This window comes from Phodopus roborovskii, unplaced genomic scaffold, assembly GCF_943737965.1.
Source record: "Phodopus roborovskii unplaced genomic scaffold, PHOROB, whole genome shotgun sequence".
NCBI classification, from domain to species: Eukaryota; Metazoa; Chordata; class Mammalia; order Rodentia; family Cricetidae; genus Phodopus; species Phodopus roborovskii.
This window is the reverse complement of record NW_026126434.1, coordinates 10,797,112-10,817,117: the sequence shown is the minus strand read 5'-3', so window position 1 is coordinate 10,817,117 and position 20,006 is coordinate 10,797,112. Positions and strand designations below refer to the sequence as shown.

At 37.5% G+C, this 20,006-nt stretch overlaps 1 protein-coding gene across 6 annotated transcripts in view; it reads right to left on the bottom strand.

The window, feature by feature from the left end:
* Positions 1 to 19,671, bottom strand: part of Herc4 (HECT and RLD domain containing E3 ubiquitin protein ligase 4) — a 72,698-nt gene extending 53,027 nt beyond the window's left edge. For 2 of the 6 annotated variants that reach the window (XM_051186822.1, XM_051186825.1), the window contains exons 1-4: positions 19,522 to 19,665; positions 18,119 to 18,149; positions 17,423 to 17,726; positions 1,177 to 1,336 (exon numbers count right to left, since the gene is read on the bottom strand). In XM_051186822.1, the coding sequence (XP_051042779.1) occupies positions 1,177 to 1,336; positions 17,423 to 17,648 (386 nt within the window). In that variant the 5' untranslated portion in view covers positions 17,649 to 17,726; positions 18,119 to 18,149; positions 19,522 to 19,665. Of the gene's footprint in view, positions 1 to 1,176; positions 1,337 to 13,572; positions 13,705 to 17,422; positions 17,727 to 18,118; positions 18,150 to 19,521 lie in introns of those variants that run through there. The other 4 variants (XM_051186828.1, XM_051186824.1, XM_051186827.1 and 1 more) reach the window with 4 other exon arrangements.
* Between the last annotated feature and the right edge of the window lie 335 nt (positions 19,672 to 20,006).

The following is a 20,006-nucleotide window of genomic DNA, read 5'->3' as shown; positions in this document are numbered from 1 at the left end:
TCATTTAGTGGTTCTCAACCTATGGGTCTTGACCCCTGGGAGTGAAGTGGCCCTTTCATACAGGTTGCATATCAGATATCCTGCTTATCAGGCATTTTCATTAAGATTCTCAGCAGTAGCAACGAAATAATTTTCTGGCTGGAGTCAAACATGAGGTACTGTATTAAAGGTTTGCAGCATTAGGAAGGTTGCTCTAATTGAACAGCATCTTAACTTCTTCTGCTTCTCTGGGCACTCATGTGGCATATACATACATACATATCACGCAGGCAAAACACTCATATACATAAAAAAAGAAAAATCTTAAAAAAAAAAAAAAAAGCAAGAATAGTGGATAAAAGCTAAATGCTCTTTCCAAGATCTAAAACAGTTGGGAATAGTGGTTCATACATACCTTAAGACCCAATATTGGGTGGAGGGTGGGGTGGCTCCCTATTTCTAATGGACCTCACTGAATCAAACAAACAAAGACCAATAAGGCCTTTTTAAAAAGGTCAAAGAAACATACAACCAATAGATATTATTTTTTGTTTTGTTTTTGGGACAGGGTTCTCTGTGTAGCTCTGGCTGTCCTAAAACTCACCATGTAGACCAGGCTGGCCTCGAACTCAAATAGATACATCTGCCTCTACCTCTGAATGCTAGAATTAAAGGCATGTGCCACCATGTGTACCAACCAATCAGTATCTAATAAATATTTCAATAGCTGGGACACTTGACAGATTAGAACTAGCAGCTTAAATCATTAGCCTGTCCCATTCTAAAAGAAAACAACTACTTCTTTTTCTTTTTTTTCTGAAATAGTTTTTGTGTAGTCCTAGCTTCCTGGAACTTGCTCTGTAGACCAGCCACCTATCTACCTCCCAAGTGTGGAAATTAAAGACATGTGACAGCCACTATGCCCAGCATCCTACTTCTTTTCTTTACAAGCAGAAATTCTATACATTATGGAAAAAACATCAGTTATATATTTCAAAAAGGGCCAACCAAATACCCCAACCCCAATCAGTAATAAGAACCAACTTAGTAAACTATTAAAAGATTCAAAGGGAAGAAATAATTAAGCAACAATACTTACATGCTCACAACAAGCAGAGTGCTCACTGTAAACAAAACGATTAGATAAACAAACTGATTACAAGAGATTAAAGACCTCTTTGCGGTCACCTTTGTTACCTGGGTACTCTGATACATTCCTCTGATCCTAGGAGGCCAAGTTGTCCATCAGAGTCGAGACCCCAAGCATACACCTGGCCCTTGTCATTAAGTGCTAATGTATGAGCTTCTCCACATGAAACAGCTACGATATTTTGGGCATCCAGGGCAACAACCTGCTCTAACAGAAGTCAAGAAGAGAAACATTACATTCCAGTTTTGAGCCTGAAATAAGAATAAATATATTCAATTTTCATTATCTATCAAAAGTAGACTCTTAAACATAAAATACAATCAGTTGTTTTGAAAAAAAAATATTCCATACACAATTCTCATTGTGATAACACCATAAGGTATAAGGGACCTGAACATCTAGGGGAAATCCTGGCCTCATCAAGATGATTGCAGAAGAAAGTACTCTATACTCAAAACCACCACTGAAAAGGAAGTCACTTAACAATAACCTGGGCAATTGGAATTTTTTAGCAGTATAATTACTGCTTTACCGTACAGGCACTATAGTGTAGTATTCTTAATGAAATCATCTCAACTGGCAATTTATTTACAGGTTTGTATTGTTAAGTTTTTTTTTTCTTTCTTCCTTTCTTTTTTTTTTTTTTTTTTTTAATAGAATCTCACTATTGCTGCCAAGGGTGACCTGAACGTGGTCTCCTCCAGCCTCTGCTGCCCAACTGCTAGGATTACAGGCATGCACTGTCACTATAGGCTCACATTTTAAAATATAAAATCTATTGGATATGCTGAAAAGAGAACTAAAAAGTAGTATATGCCCACTATAAATGGTAGGTTGTAGTTTATGGAATTCTATTTTAGCATCAACAACTATAAACCCCCTCATGTAGTTAAAATATACTCAAGTTTTAAATCAAAAGTAGCCAGCTAATGACACCCAAAGTTTCCCTTAAGATATACTGTATTGGGGCTGCAGAGACAGCTCAATGGATAAAGGGAACCTGCTGTTCTTACAGGACCTGGGTTCTATTCCCAGCATTCACACATAGGCTTGCAAACATATGTAACTCCAGTTCCAAGGGATCTATCCGATGCCCTGTTCTAGCCTACAAAGACACCTGAATGTACATGGTACACATAAAAATATTCAGGAAAAACACTTATACACATAAAATAAATTTTAAAATCTTCAATACAACAGAAGACTCATGATGAAAGAAATTAAAACCCAGTCAACCAGGGTTTCTTGGCATACGTATCTGTAAATAATGCTACTCAATAATGAAACTGACCACATCAAGGAAATTGACATTTCCACATGTAAAGTAACTAGTATTAGATCTGGATTAAGATCTTGCATTTTTAAGTGGAAGGCTAGTGCTGGATAACCTTTAGGAATCTCTATATAACATTGATAAACTAAGCACTTACCTTAAAGTATCTTGAGTTGATGTATACTTGAGGCCTTACTATGTAGATTAAGGCAGTTTAAGCCTTCAGCAATCCTCCTGCTTCTACCTCACAAGCTAAGATTACAAGTGCCCACAACCATACCCAGTGAGTTGATAACTCTTCAAGTGAGTGCCCAGTACACAGAAGTTTATTAAACATTTAAATAAAATTATATTACAGAAACACACACACAAACACACACACACACAAATGATTAAACACGACTCTTCTCTAAAATCAAGAAAACTAATTATCACTAGCTTACACAAATAGTTCCATAAATCTTAATAACAAGGGGGATTGAAATCTGTTCTCATTAACAGAAGGCATGCTGCACCTTTAATCCCAGCACTAAGGAGGTAGAGGTAGGGAGATCTCCATGAGTTGGAGGCCAGCCTGATCTACACAGAGAAAATCTGCCTTGAAAAACTAAAACAAAAATAAATAAAAATAGCAGAGGCTCCCCCAAATAAGTCAGTATCTCACTAAAACAATTCTCAAAAGAAAATAGATATAGGAACGAATTTAAGACTCCTTGGTTCTCTAGTTAGACAAATTATGAGCATTTAAATAGGATTCAAATGGCTATGAAATCAAAGGCATTAAATCTAATGTGTAATATAAACATCTAATGTAAAATATTATATTAGTATTTAAATATAGTTTTTCTGTGCTCCAAGCACTGAGAATATAAAAATAAGTTTAAGAAAGACATTGGAAATAAGGATTGTGATTAAAGATTAAGCTAAAGATATAAAAAAGATACCATGTGAACAAGAGATGTTTATTTAGGCTTTGAAATACATCAGGAAGGGTTCTGGAAGACAGTGTGATACTTAAGTCATAAGCTTAGGAAGGCAAAGGAGCATCCATGTGACCATTAGGAAAATTCATCAAAAGTGAAAATACTGAAAGGGAAAACATTATTTATGCCTCAGACAAGGAGTAACTTTTCCTAATTCATTCATTTTTGAGGCAGGGTCTCTCTCTATATATATATTAGGATGACCTTAAACTCACAATCTTCCAATCTTAGTCTCCTGAGTAATTTATTTATTTATTATGTATACAGTATTCTGTCTGCATGTCTGTTTGCATCTCATATCTGTTTGCATCTCATTACAGATGGTTGAGAGCTATGTGGTTGCTGGGAATTGAACTCAGGACCTTTGGAAGAGCAGGCAGTGATCCTAACTAGCCATTTCTCCAGCCCAACCCATCCCAATCCATAAAAGACTTCCTAGGGAAAAGGTCACACGAAAGCTAGAGCGAAAATGTGAATTTCATTCATAGAAAAACAAATAGCTTTTTAATCATATCAAAGATGCTCAACTTTGAGGGGGGAAATGGCAAATTCAAACTATACTTCAAAGGAAATAAAACATTTTTATGCATGAACTAAGCTTCAACACAAATTTTGTTTACTGTGCTGGAGGTATAGGTATGTCAAGGAATGTCAGACTGCCAGTAAACTAACAAAACCAAGCATGTGTGGCTATGCTTACATTAGATAAATCAGACCTCAAACCAAAATTTCTTAGACTAAGATTGCCATTACTTAATGATAAAGGGTCAATTACCACAGAACATAATGAATGTAATTATATATTCACCTAGCAACAAAGCACTTAAATATAAAGCAAGCATTAAAGGACATATGTAAGAAAACATACTCCAAAAGAAGTAAGGCCTTAACACACACCGTTTTCAGACCAAAAACTCACAAGAAAAAACTGGACTGAAATGTAATCTAGACTAAATGGTGCTAATGTGTACTGCACATAGAACAGTTTTGTAAGTCTTAACAATTCAAAAAGACAGAAATCTTATCCAGTATAATAATTTCTGACCATAAGTAGCATGAAACTAGAGGTTATCAACAGAAGGCAATCTTGACACATGGTCAAATATACCATACATAGTGCATGGCTGTAATCCTAGCATTTGAGAGGCAGAAGCAGGCAGATCTCTGAGAGTTCCTGGCCAACAGGGTCTACATACACAGCATGTCTTAGGACAGTCAGGGTTACACAGGGAGACTCTTTTGTGGGGTGAGGTGGGGGGGGCGTTAAACCAATGTTCTCCTGAACAACAAGTCAAAGAAGATAGTAAAAGGAAAACGGATTATAAAACTTAGGATTACCCAAAAAAAAAAAAAAAAAAAAAATCAAGACAGATAGGAAACAGCAGTGGCACACCAGAGGCTCAAACAGGAGGTTCTCAAAATCAGTCAGCCAACCAAATAACAACAGGTAAGACAGTCCTCACCTCAGGACTGTTAAACATGCAAGTTTTCAAATTTACAACGGTATGAAAGCCATAGATAACAACATGTGGATACTGCACTTGGTGCTCTGAGCTTTTCCAGAGCTAGGGGTCTGGTATGTTATCATAGTCTTCTGATGCTGGGCAGTGGCAGAGCTGCAGAGTCCAAATACGTGGACAAAGAGGAAAGAGAAAATGTACTCTTCATGCTACCAGGAGAAAAGTAATCAGTACCTTCCAGATCAAAGAATATTACTAAGGGATGAGGAGTTGTTTGGAGAAAATGAAACAGACTAACTCACATTACAATCACTTCCACTTTTTTAACACTCCCTTCTTGTTCTCCACAATTGTGTTATAATTCCACACATACACACCTTGATTTTATTCCTATTATTTTTTTCATTCATTAATTCATTTATTTATAGGCAATCTCTCTTTGCAGCCCTTGCTGGCCTCATATCCAGAGACACCCCCCCCCTTCTTCTGCTTCCTGAGTACTGAGATTAAGAGCTCTGATTTTTTTGACATGTAAATTTCTCCTCTACTTAATTGCCAAAATAATGACTGCTTATAAGTAAAAAGTAAAGTCAGATTGGTGTGATTTTTTTTAAACATTTTGTGGTCAGTTCATTATTTACAAGTCTCATCATTTTCTTTTTTTTGTTTTTAAAGACTGGCTTATTATGTATAGAGTTCTGCCTGCACATATGTCTGCAAGCCAGAAGAGGGCACCAGATCTCATTACAGATGGTTGTGAGCCACCACGTAGTTGCTGGGACTTGAACTCAAGACCTCTGGAAGAGTAGCCATCTCTTCAGCCCAAGTTCATCATTTTCAGTTCAGCAGTGTTTAAGAGCTTGAATAAAAAACACTAACTTGAGTATTTCTTTTTCAAAATATCAGGATACAACTATACCTTATAATTATTCATTAAATAATTTTTAAAAATCAATGGCTAGAAGCTTTCAAGATAACTCAATGTAAAGAGGCTTGCCACTAAGTGACTGAATTCTTTCCACAGAACCACACAATGGTAAAAAGCCACCTACTGTAGGTTGTCCCTGATCCCACATGCAAAGTACAGCGTGTGTGTACTCATCTCCACCATACAAACAACTGTTTGCGTAAAAATAAATAAAAATAAAATTAACTTCTGGCATTTCCATGCTTCCCACGAGAGGAAGCATCACTGTTTTCCTGTCCCATGTCATCTTTTACACAAGAAAAGAATCCCATCCATTTTGTCTTGTCAATAGAGTATACCTCCAAGCATCACAATGTTTTTGTTTTTTTTTTTTAAGTATTTCTGCATAGCTCTTGAATAAAAATTACAACAAAGCCTTTTTAAAGATTAAAAGAGAAAAAAGTATTTTTGTGCTTAGTACAATCAAGACACATTAGAACAAATGTTTGTTGAAGAAATGCCTAAACTTCAGCTATAATGAAGATAGATACTGGCAATCTGGAGACAAATATGTGAAAAACATTGTTTCTAACAAGGCAATATAGCAGGTATCAGGTAAATACGAAAAGAGCCTAATACCCAAATTGGTATTAGTCAGACCTATTTAAGTACTGCCCCTCTAACTCCAACATTAATTAGCAGTTTTTTAAAAGCAAACATCTACTGAGTACTCAGGCATTGTTCTTTGCACTGCATGTGTTATCTCACTTAATCCTTACCCCTGCCAAATCCGAAAGTTTACCATGATTACCCTAATTTCATAGAACAGAACACTCAGATACACAGAGGATAAGCCATGTGCCCAAGACAATATACCTACAAGAAACAGATCAGGTACATCTAAGTTCTTAAATCCCTATCTTTTAAAAAATAGTATTTTGCTGGACATAGTGACACACATTTTTAATCCCAGCACTCAGGAGACAGAGGCAGGCAGAAGGACCTCTCTAAATTCGAGGCCAGCCTGATCACAATTCAAGTTCTAGGACAGCCAGGGCTGTTACAGAGAGAAACCCTGTCTCAAAAAAACTAATATATATAGATATATAGAGATAGGTAGATGGACAATAGATAGATAATATATTATTGTAATGTTGCATTATTCAAAAAGATATAAAGTGAAGTATATCATCATTCATCAACCTACTTATTCTCCTCCCGCCTCTGCACCTACTGTTATTACTTGTTTAAATATATATACATATACACATGTGTATATGTGTATGTCAATATAAATGGATTTTTGTTTTTCAAGACAGGGTTTCTCTAACGCCCTAGCTGCCCTGGAATTATCTCTGCAGACCAGGCTGGCCTCAAACTCAAGAGATCTGCCTGCTTCTGCCTCCCAAGTGCTGAGATTAAAGGCGTGCACCACCAATACCTGGGTATAAGTGGATTTTTTTTTTAACCTAGCTTTCTACAATACATTCTTCTATATCTTGCGGGGTTTTCCTTAGTATATTAGATGTCTTCCCAGTCCTCAACCCCACAGCACTATACTATATTACAATGGCTAGACAAAACATAATTTTGCTAGTTTCCAAAAGAAACATTATTTTTAATCTCCATAAAGCACTATTGCAATACAAATGTAGCTATTCTAGTAGCCTAGAAATTGGCCTTTTCACATAAAAAGAACAGCTGTCAATTCTTCATCTAGGTCATACACATCATTTTACACTGACCCTGAATTATTCTTTTTATTGTTATTATAAAAAGTGTCTTCTATTATTTCATTGATCTTATTTTCACTGTGTTGTATATGTGGGGCAGGATAGTGGTGGTGGTGAATAAATGGATGAATACACCATGTGTATAGGTATCTGTGGAGACCAGAAGAGGGCACAGAAACTCCCAGGAGCTTGAATTACTTTAGAAGAGCAAAATACACTCTTAACCCAAGCCATATCTCAAGTCCTATCCTCGAATTCTTATTTTTCTTGCCCACAAAAACAAACAGGGCTGAACAGTGGCACAAACCTGTGATTCCATCACTAGTTAGTTCAAGGTCAGCCTAAAGCCAAAGAGCAAGACCCAGTCTAAAACAACAATAAAAAGGGAGTGAAAGCTGATTTTTAAGACTTTTGGGTAATGCAGAAAGGATTCAACAGTGCCTGATGCATAATGGTATTAGTAGTAGTAGTTTTGAATACCAGCATTGTATTTTTAAATAGTTCATTAAGTTTCCCATAATGTTTTTTTTCCCTCCTTATACACTGCCATATCAACTTCTAAATATAGGCTTTCTTATTTCTACTTGAAGGCTTACTAAATCACTCACCTGAATATACTTGTGAACATATATGTTCATGAAGAGATAACCAATTAGTTTTTTATATGATTACTCTTCAAAAGGTAAGTGTAAAATGGACTGGAGAGATGGCTCAGTGGTTAACAACATGTACCACTCTTGCAGAGTACCTAAGTTCGAGTCCTAAACCTATGCCAGTTGGCCCACTTGTAACCCAAGCCCCAGGGGCATCTGACAACTCCAGCCTCTGTGGGTACTTGCACTCATGTGCACATCTACATACAGATAACATAATTAAAAATTGAAAAAAGGTAATTATAGTTTCATGAGGTTCATTGCTGTTAGGAAGTAATGAATAGCAAATACTTGGATCAGAAAGTATGTATATAGTAATTTGTAAGTACTTGGGATCAATTCTGGGCAGCAATCTGAGCTCTGCACTCAACGGGTAGTCTTTCTGTTGTTTTCCAGTTAGGGTTTTTCTGTGTAGACCTGGTTGTCCTGGAACTGAACTCACTCTGCAGACCAACCTAGCCTGAACTCAAGAGATATGCCTGCCTCTCCCACTCAAGTGCTGGGATTAAAAGTGTGAGCCACCACTATTAGGCTTGTATGACAATCTTATAGAAATAAAATCACTAATTAATTTCTACCAATTAATTAGTAAGCAAAGCAGCTCAGGCTGTTTTCAGATACTTCCAACTCTATTCATAAGGACCTCTTTTCAACTTACTCTAATTCCTTCCCCCTTCTATTTTCATGTCACAGTGTTACATCAAAGGAACTCTCATCCATTCCAACAATACAGTCTATAATTATGAATATTTCAAATACTAGTAACCCAGAAAGAAGCATCAAGTCAAACACAGTAATTAACTTGATAGGACTGTGTTTATTCAACAATAAGGTTATTGACAAAATTCAAACGATTAAGGTATCAGATGGTACCTGACTGTGGTGGTTTGAAAGAAAATGCTTGCTTGGATGAAGTGTGTCACCGTGGAGGTGGGCTTTGAGACCTCAATTATGCTCAAACCACACGCAATGAGAGAGAACACTTCCTGTTCTCACCATGACAATAACAGACTAAATCTCTGAACTGTAAGTGAGCCACCACAATAAATATTTTCCTTTGTAAGAGTTGCTGTGGTCATGGTCTCTTCACAGCAATAGAAACCCTAAGACACTGACATTTTCATTTTATCACTTAATAAAAAATTCAATTTTGAAAAAGACAGATAAAACAAGGCCTGTGGTTCAAACCTGTGATCTCAAACTTTGGTAAACTGAGGCAGAAGGGTAGCCTTGAGTAGCAGGCCATCTTAAAACAAAACAGATAAATAGACAGCCATTTAAATTAACAAGTTACTTGAAATTCACTAGGTACTTTTACCAGTTTCCACAGCTTAACTCCCAACCACAAAAATAATAGCTATGTTATTAATTACTTGATTCACTGGAACAATGGAAAAATTTACAGCCTACCTAATACACCTAAGGGAAAGCAAAACTGGAAATAACAACTTCATGCTTTTAGTCATGATTTTCTCCCCTTTTTTTTATTCTTTAATGCCCAATGAATATTGCTATCATTCACAATAAAATTTACCTCACCAGAATCACCTTTCCACAAACAGAAGACGTAACAGTCCTAATCATGCCACATTCCCTATTTCCAGTCAAGGACTCCCCCTGGGATCACAGCTGCCTCTTTATCATTACTGACATCCATCAAGTTAACGATGTCCAAGAGAAATTATTTCCTCTCTTCAATTCTTTATAAAACTAGTAATCCCCATTAAAAAACTATTAATACCCATTAACCAAATCAAAATCAAAACCTCTAATTTTACAGTTCAACCTGCTGTAAGCACAATTATGGATCTTATAAGTGCTTATGTTCACAAGAATGCTGTCTGTAAAGTTCCAAAATACATTCATCTGACAAGCTTCTGATCATTGTGTATGAACAGATTGTAAATGATTGTATGGAATGTTTATGCTCCCTACTCTCAGATATTCTAGTAAAATGGATTACCATTCCCAACAAGGAATCAAACTTGCCTATGACCATTTGAACTAGTTTGCTTCTAAAGCACTTTCCGTTCTTTCCTTTAAGAGCACTGAATATATTCCATGTTCATGTGCTATCTATCTCTCCTACATTCACCATTAAGTCATGATGTTTTACAAGGTCCTATTACTCATCTTTGTGTTTTGGGATTTTTCTGGGTCACTGTACTGAACTTTTTTTTCAGCATTCCTCCTGAGTTATAGGATTACAGATGTGAGCTACCACAATCAGCTATTCTATACAATCATTCATCTGTAAACAACACTGCTAATGTAAGGATGGAAAAATTTAGCCTAACTCTCCACTGACCCCAGGAGTAGCCAAAAGGTCACATTCTTGACTGTTTACGACAGGGTGGTTTTTGGACAGCACCTGGGAGTGAATGAACAAGAAATGAGCCTTGTCACACTACCCAGAAGCCCTAGCGAAAGCAGACTTCCTGGGCTAAGCACGGCTTGGATAATTCTGCACTGGATGCTATGAGATGATTGGTTTATGATGCGCGGGCTTTGTTGTAACCCTATAAAAGCTGTCTAAACCCTGTACCCAGGGTTCCCAGTCTTCTACCCCACCTGGGGTATGGCTGTGGACCCCAGTGCACTAGAATATAAAAGACCTTATGCTTTTGCATCAAGACCACTTCTCGTGAGTGATTTGGGGGGGGGCCTGAGGGTCCACACCCTCTGCAGGTCTTTCACTGCCTATTTGTATGCACGCCTATTGTTTTGTGTCATTTTAGATTCCTTACTAGACTTTCAAACAATGTTCATTATGTTGTATACAGAAGCCTGTCAAAGCAATGTATTTTGGAACTTTCATGTACATTCTTGTGAGCATATGTATTTATAAGATGATCTACAATTGTGCTTAACATTTAAAAAATAGAAGTTAGCTGTCTGCTGTAGATATGTTAACATTAAAGGCCCTGGTTTTCTCTAAAGACAAATGTAAAAAAAAGACTGAACTAAATTGTACAGTCATGGCAGATAAATATATATGGGGAGATGGAAATATTATTTTTAAATCTTGAATGTTAAAATTATCACTAGTTAATATTCTAAATATTTTTTTGTTTATATGTATGTGTTTTGCCTACATGTATGTTTGGGCACCATGTGCATGCCATTGGAAGTGATCACCCAAGGAGGCCAGAAGAGGATGTCTGATTTCTCCAGGGAACTAGAGTTACAGATGGTTGCAAGCCACCATGCAGGTGCTAGAAATCAAACCCTGGTCTTCTGAAAGAGCAGCTTCTAAAGAGATACACTTAAAAGGGTGAACTATCACTCCAGCTCCTTGATATTTTTTTTAATATAGAAAATAACTGATTATTCATTTATCACTGCAAATAGGTTGAGAAAAATACATTCCAGTTTGTAGTCAGAAACATGAGTAAAGAGGACTCAAATGAGAGTACTTTGCAGGATATTACACTCAATTTTTTTTTTAACCTTCTTGTAGTTGCCCAATTTTCTACCAAGAACGTGTACTACTTCTGTAATCAGAAAAAAATATGAAAAACTAAAACTGTATTTCAGAATTATATAACAAAAAAAAAATTAGTCTAAACCCGTCTGTTAATAAAAAAGCAAGGAGTCGGGATACAGTACAGTGGTAGAGTGCTGGTCTAGTATTATGCAATAAGACCTCTAGCACTTCAAACAACAAAAAATAAGTATTGGTTCTGAATAATATGTGGAAAATGTGTTATTAAAAAGTCTTAAAAATGAGATGGGCAGTGGTGGTACATGCTTTTAATCAGAGCATTTGGGGGGCAGAGACGGGCAGATCTTTGAGGTCAAGGCCAGCCTGGTCTACAGAGTGGGTGCCAGGACAGGCTCCAAAACTTTACCCTATCTCCAAAAAACAAAACAAACAAACAAACAAAAAATAAAACAATAGGTGTGGAATGGGCTAGAAAGCTGGCTCAGACGTTAGGAACACTAACTGTTCTATATAGGTCCTGAACTCAATTCTCAGCAAACCACACGGGGGCTCACAACTATAATGGGATCTGATGCCCTGTTCTGGCATGCAGGCATACAAGTAAAGGCCCTCCCCCACCCAAAAAAAAAAAAAAAAAAAAAAAAAAGGGAGTAGATGTGGTTGTGCACACCTTTGGCTCAGTATTCAGGAGGCAGAGAAGCAGGAAGATCTCTACTAAACTGGAAGCCAGCTTCGTCTATATAGTAAATCCAGGCCAGCCTAAGCAACATAGACCCTGTCTCAAAAAACACAGCAAAAATCTCTGAAAAGATGATGTAAACTAACTTCCTAGGCTGCCAGCTTAAAATATTAATCCCAGGCCAGCCTGGTCTACAGAGTGAGTTTCAGGACAGCAAAAGCTACACAGGGAAACCCTGTTTCAAAAAACCAAACAACAAAATAAATAAAACCAAAATACTGTTTCTATCACAAAAAAGGGGGGGGAGGGGGTATAAGGGACATGGTAGTCTTCAGTTTTGAATGCTGGTATTAAACATGTTCACCACCACTGCCCAACTTCACTTTGTATTTTTGAGAGAGGATCTTGAAGCTCAAAAAAGCCTCCAACTAATGATCCTCCTGCCTCAACCTTCTGAATGCTGAATTACAGACCAATCATCTAAGCAAGGCAATATACCAAATGCAAAAAAAAAAAAAAAAAAAAAAAAAAAAAAAAAATCCTGAAAGGAGTCAACTAGTTTTTTTTTTTTTTTGCATGAGTTATTTTTATAACACAAGCAAACCAATGCATCCCAGAGACAGTCTTGTTATAACATAAATTAAGTAATCATGTTCTAATGCTAGCCACTCAATCAATCCTGCATGACAATTACTACAAACTTCTAACACACCAGCACGGCAGTCAAGACAATAAAGGATAAATAACACAAAACAGAAACAAGAAAAGTAAGCTTTGTTCCTCTAACTATTCTTAGGCTGGGGCATAGTTGAATGTCAGAGTGTTTGCTTTTCATGCATGAGGCCCTATGTTTGATCTACAATGTAACAACAACAAAAAATTGTTCCTACCACACAGTGACATAATGCAATCATCTTGGAAAAATAGATTTATGCTGGGTATCGGTGGCACACACCTTTGATTCCAATACTTGGGAAGCAGAGACAGGTGGATTTCTGTGAGTTCAAGGACAGCCTAGTCTACAGAGCAAGTTCCAGGGCAGACTCCAAAGCTACAAAGAATCCCTGTCTCAAAAAAAAAAAAAAAAAAAAAAAAAAAAAAAGGCCCACAAAAATGTATTTATTGTTATTTATTTCAACAGGCCATCAAAGAAACTATTTAGTATCTGGTCTGCCTCAAACAGAAAATACTATTGTAAATAACACTAAACATAAGCACAATTTAGTGGATACAGTAGGAGACTGAAAGCCTTAAGCTTTCAGATTCAATTTAGAGCTGCTCACCAGCCTGCTGTTTGACAAGTTACTTACCAACTTGTGCTGCCATTTCTCCGAAAATCTATCCCCTAAGATGAGGATAATTCTTGCAATTTGTGTCACAAGCATTTTGAAAGGAACCATGAGTTATTGTGTAATGCTCTTGAAATTCCTCAGATGTGGGTCCTACACAAAGTAAAGTATTATTATACATCTCTCTAACAGCATCTGTTTGCATTATGACTTTTCCCCTACACTTGAAACTGTGATTCATGGGCCTGACCTTTCTCATAGTGCTCAAACAAAGCCTCAAGTCCTGACCTAGGTAATTTTTTTTCCAAGTCGTCTGTCATCTACATCTTTCTCTTCCTTAGAAGGTGTTATGAAAATGATGACTTACAAAACCCAGTGAGCTTCTATTTAGCATGTTTTAGTAAAATAAATGTGTGGGACAATTTGGTATTTCTAATCTGCAAATAATTTATCATATTTACATAGTCCCTGCACTATTTTTAAAAATCCAGTTGTATATAAAAGGACATTTCATTTGTAGATTTATGTTTTATGAAGAGAAAGAAAAGGTCAGAAAATGAGGAATTAAGAAAGACAAGTAAGTAACTACTGCTGTGACCAAAACGGTTTCACTGGCAACACTAACAAAAGACAGTGTTGTGAGGCTCAAATGAGATAACATTTGTAAGAACTTGGAAAACCACATAAAGCTACCAAAATACTTTTTTAACAGAATTATAACATTATTTACAATAGTAAAATAGCTTAGTACTACTGCTTCTAACATGAAACAAGTAAAAACAGATGTATAAAACAGACTTAAAAGTTCCTGTCAACAAGTTATTGTGAGTAAAGAAGCCTGTTATTAATTACTTTTAAATCTCATAAGTAAATCTAGAGGCATACAAATAAGACTAATGATTCATTTAAATGGATAGATATACCGAATAAATTATTTGTAAGCTAAGAATTAAGAAATTGAAAAACTAGCTTTAAAAAGTGTCTGGAAGTTTCTATGTAGGAAAAAATATATAAAGGTAGAAGAGTCATTAATTTTTCTAGCACTAATTCAGAAAGAGCTAGTAGTGAGGTCATACCTATGTAAAAGAACAGAAATGGATATGGATTTAGCCTATTGCTCTTGATATAATACAAGTCAGAAAATGTTTTATATGGTTCCTAGAATATATGGAACGGAAAACTCTCCCAATAGGTCACATGTCCAAACTACTACACAGCAAGGCTAATCCCCCTAAAGTAAGTCATGTGACTCCAGTGACTTATCCTTATGATGCTAAGTTGCATTTCTTTGTTACAACATATTTGTTATGGTCATAAAGCCTGTCTATGTAAGGGCATTAATTCTTAGTTTTTCTCTTTCTTTGTGACTTAATAAGTAAAGCTCTGATGAAGGAACTGTCTATGACACAGACATATAACCAGGAGGCTCAATTATTAAGACTTTTTTAAAACCAATTTTAAAAAATCTAACAATTCCTTATCTCTAAACTCAGTCCTCAAATTCAACAATTTATAAAAGAAGCAGGGAAAGGGTACATTTAAAAACAGTGAAGAAGGGGTTGAAGAGATGGCTCAGAGGTTAAGAGCACTGGCTGCTCTTCCAGGTCCTGAGTTCAATTCCCAGCAACCATATGGTGGCTCACAACCACCTATGACATTTGGAGCTCTCTTCTGGCCTGTAAGCAAGCAGGCATTATACTGTATACATAAGAAATAAATAAATCTTTAAAAAATATTTGAAGAACCATTCCAAAGAGAAATAATTTTAGTTAAAACATTATTAAAACTCACCACTCATAGACAAAAAAAGGAGGTTGAGCCAGGCATTGGTGGCGCATGCCTTTAATCCCATCACTCGGGAGGACAGAGGCAGGGGGATCTCTGTGAGTTCAGGACCAGCCTGGTCTACAAAAGCTAGCTACACAGAGAAACCCTGTCTCGAAAAACCAAAAAAAAAAAAAAAAGAGGTTGAAAGCTGGAATCCTATCATAGCAATCACGCCTTGAATTTCTAATTTTTTTTTTTTTCTATCTCTGTAACCTAGTTACACTCCAAAATATCAGAGAACCGAGACTTTTGCTTAGGATCAGAGTCCCCGAACCCCCTTTAAAAGCAATTCTAGCTCCAGACTTATTTTTTGGCTTATGTGACTACAGACAGAATTTAACTTAAACCTTTATTTCTTTAATTCAATCCTACAATATCTTTCTCATCATTTAAGTTCCCTAGGCTTGACATATATAGCAGACAGCTGAATTTCAACTCTCTTTAGTTATTCCATTTATATATGTCTGAACTCCCAACTCCAGCTCTAAATCACTGGGAAAACAAAGCTTTTCTCTTTTTCCATCGTCTATTTTATAAGCCCTGAACATCAGTGAGCAAATGTAAAAGTGGAAGCACAGTTCTTCAACTTCGTATTACTAAGTAATGTTTCCAGGATGAATTAACAGGAAGATAGAAATGTCACAATACAACCATCACAATGTGAACAAGACCAAAAAGCAGCTGGCTTTCCCCAAACTACATTTGTGCAATTTAAGTTATTCTACTCATTGGTGTATGTGTTCACCCTTGTTCTGAACACCAGAGGTGTTTAGTAACATTTAAATTTTCTAAACCTCAGTAAATTACATGTATTAAGTAATCCCAATATCATAGAAACCTCAGCTTGAGACAGCATTTCCATACTAAGCAAAATGTACAGATAGTAAATTAGCACCCACAACCATAGATTATGAAATCTATTAAGATCCTGTAAAAAATGCTTTTGTGACGTATAATACAAGGAAACTATCATTTACTTTGAGCTCTACAATAATTAGACCTATTGTGTTAAGGAATTGCTCTCATTCATTCAATAAAATCAAGTTACAAACTATGCCTCAAGAGATGGGATTAAGAGCCTACCCACAAACAACTAAAACCTCCAGGATCTGCAAATCAAGAGTAAAGTGTGGCAACAGTGGTGAGATGATATGAAAGATATTTCAATTTAATGCCTGAGTTTTATACCCACATTGACCTCTCAAAAGCAGGATACAAAAAACAAAAACAAAGAAAGCCCTATACAATGAGTTGACAGAGAAAAAGGATTGCCACAGGAAACACCTGTCATTACTGTGACACTAGGTACAGCAACAGTCTCACCTGATTCTACTACCTTAATGTAGTACCTTTGGTTGTCACAACTGAAAGCAAAGTACCTAACAAGATCATCTCAAATGTGTTCATACCAATTAAATATAACATCCAGGAAAACAGAACATGAAATGAGACTAAACGCTTCCAATTCTCATTACCTGATAAAGTATTTACGTTTTGCTTACATACTGCTACACAGATAGACCACCTCACATTCACAAATCTTTTAAAAGCTAGCACTGATGATGTAAAAGGAGAAAACAGGGGACTAAACAGGATTTCTAGCTAAGCAAAAGAAAAATTACATATACAAAGCAGAACAGGGATAAATGTGAATGTAACAAAAATAAAAAGCTTTTATCCTATCCCCCCATGTGTACAAAACACCACAGAGCAAATTGGGAATTAAAAATCTGTTCAAGGTAGCTGAACTTTTATTAAAGATTCTGATACCTTTGTATTTTTTACAAAAGAAACATACACTGAAGGCTAGTTTTTGTTGTTGCTAATTTCAACCACAATCAATTAGGGATCATACTAGTAGTAATAATAAAAGAAAAAAAAGGAAAAAAACACAAACCAAAGTACTAAGAAGGATGTACATGAGTAATTCTTACTTTGCTTTTAAAGCTTGATAAAGACTAAGTTTAGGTTTACAGAGGTCATATAAAACAATCATTTCAAATGTGAAAGTATATCAATTAGAAATAGAAAAGTTTTAACTTACCTGGTTTCTTTCTGGATTTATCATGACCAAGCTGTCCTAGATCATTACATCCACAGGTGTACACAGTTCCATCATCCAGGACAAATACAGTGTGTCTGAGTCCACATCCTACATCTCGGACCTTTTTATTTACAAAAAAGTCACTTTTTCTGGGCTCTAGTACAATTTCTTCATCAATTCCACCCAAACCTAGTTGTCCATAGGATGCATTTCCCCAGCACAACATGCTTGTTATGATTTTGGTCTTCCAGTTTCAATACAAAGGTCTCTTCTGAAACAATGGGAACTTAGAGGTACCCTATGTCTGAGGAGATAAACAGAGCTAATATTACTTCAAAGAAAGCATGACATATAACTGCTCTTTCACCAAGTGTTAGACTATAATGAGGATTGTAACTATTAAATATTTAAAATATGCCTCAGTTATCAGTAAATTCTAATCAGTTCTTTCACTTTTAAAGCATCATATACAAATGTTTAGGAAATGACATCTACTATTCTTCACAATACTTACAACAGTAACTGGCTTTAACTCAGTAATAAGTACTCTTATGAAATTAGTTCTTTTTTAAGTAAGTTTAATGAGAATAGTATATAAGGCATGTGTCCAATGCCCAAACCAGCAAACCAGCCAACTGCAAAAACATCACCTTGCAGTTTCCCTCAAATCACAAAATTAAACAATTTGATACCTACCTCCACATCAACAGAAAACTGAAGTTCTTTCCTGAAATAAAAATTAAACCAATAATGGAACTTTAAAAAATTGTCACAATTTATACTAGACTTCTCATTACATAACTAATAGGCTATATACAAAATTAGAATTTATCACATCATACCTTGAAAACAATTAACTCAAAATACTAGCTAGCACCAAACCCTCTCTATTAATTTAATTTTAAAACTAAATCCATGTGATTAAAATACACCTGCCTCTGCCTGCCAAGTGCTGGGACTAAAGAAAAGCATGCACTACCGCCTCCCAATTCAAGCTTTTTTTTTAAATTATTATCATGAATGGTTCCTACAAGTAAAAACTTCTTGATAATTTATGTATACTTGTAAGGCAATTACTTGAAGATGAAAAGAAAATTGTAAACAATTCCAGAACTGTTGTTTTTTTCCTAAATAGGAATGGGTTGGTGGAAGTGGGGAAGGGGTAAGTCGCTGTTAAGTTTGACAGATCTATATAACTTCTTCGCTTGAAAGACATATATGAGGGGCTGAGAGACCTCTCAGAGGTTAAGGGCACTGACTGCTCTTTTAAAGGATCCGGATTCAATTCCCAGCACCCACATCGCTACTGCTATAACTAATCCCAGGAAGTCCTACGCCCTCTTCTGGCCTCCACCAGCACCAGGCACACACATAGTGCACACATTTCCAAGCAAAACACCCGTAAGCATTATTTTTAAAAAGAAAAAAAAAATTCCGTGAGTCTTTCTCATCTAAGCTTCCACATTTTTTTTTTCAAAAATCATGATACGTTACTAAATAACACCATTACTGGAAGTCAGTCTTATGGTTGCTGTCCAAAGTCACCTAAGTTCCTCACACTAAATATTATTTTCCTGCATTTATGTTTATTTTACAAAATGCCGAAGCTGCCCCACTACACTCGCATGACCAGAAATTTGATTTCATCCCTCTGGGATACCGAAACTCAAAAGTTCCAGAGAGTTCTGCATTGTCTTTTAGAAACGTATCTCCGATTTCAGCGCGCTTCGTTTGGGCCCCCTTTCTTTTCCTCCACAAGTCAGAACCGGTACTGGAAAGGCGTTCTCTCGCCAGCAACAGGTAGGAGAAGAGGAAGCAGTTTCGTTTCCTTTCCCCGACCATGCACCGCCATCAGCTCACGCGGCCCGGGCGAAGACGAATGGTCTGCACACACCCAGCCTCACGTGCCGTGCTGACCAACCAAACCCCCTCAGCTACCTGCGCGTCCCCCGCGACCTCGGCCCCGGGGAGGCCCTTCCCCCGAGGGAGGTGCAACACCCCGGCCCCGGAAAGCGCCGAGGACGCCGGCGCCCTTCGCCAAGGCCCAGCGGAACGCGCCTCCGTCACACTACCCTGAGCCCACAGGGACAACGACTCACCCGGTCCCTCAGGGCAGGGAGAGTCCCCGGCGACGGAGGGTGGCCGCTCTCTGGAGCGCTCTCCGACTCCCGAGATCTTCCTCCCTCACGGCCGCGGCGATGACCACGACTCCTCCTTCGGGATCCCAGCCGCCGCTCAGCCGGCTCTGCGTGCCCGGCTCTCTCTCTCCTGTGAAACTTTCCCAGGTTCCTCAGAGAAAAGCTGCCGCCAGCACTCTCCGGACCGAGAGACAGCCGTCAGCGACCCGGATGGAGCGGGAGGGGAAGGGCTGGTGGCGAGCAGGGCGGAGAGCACGAGGGGTGGAGAGAGCCGAGGGAGAGGCTGGCGACAAGGGAGAGGGGCGGTGGCTTCGCTAGGGGGTGGGGGAGGGGGGAGGGGATTGCCGGAAGTGAGTCTGCGCACATGCGCGACCCCGCCCACTTCCCTGTTCGCGCGCCTGCGCAGGGGTCCTCCCATGGTTCTTGAGATCCAGGCACCTGCGCAG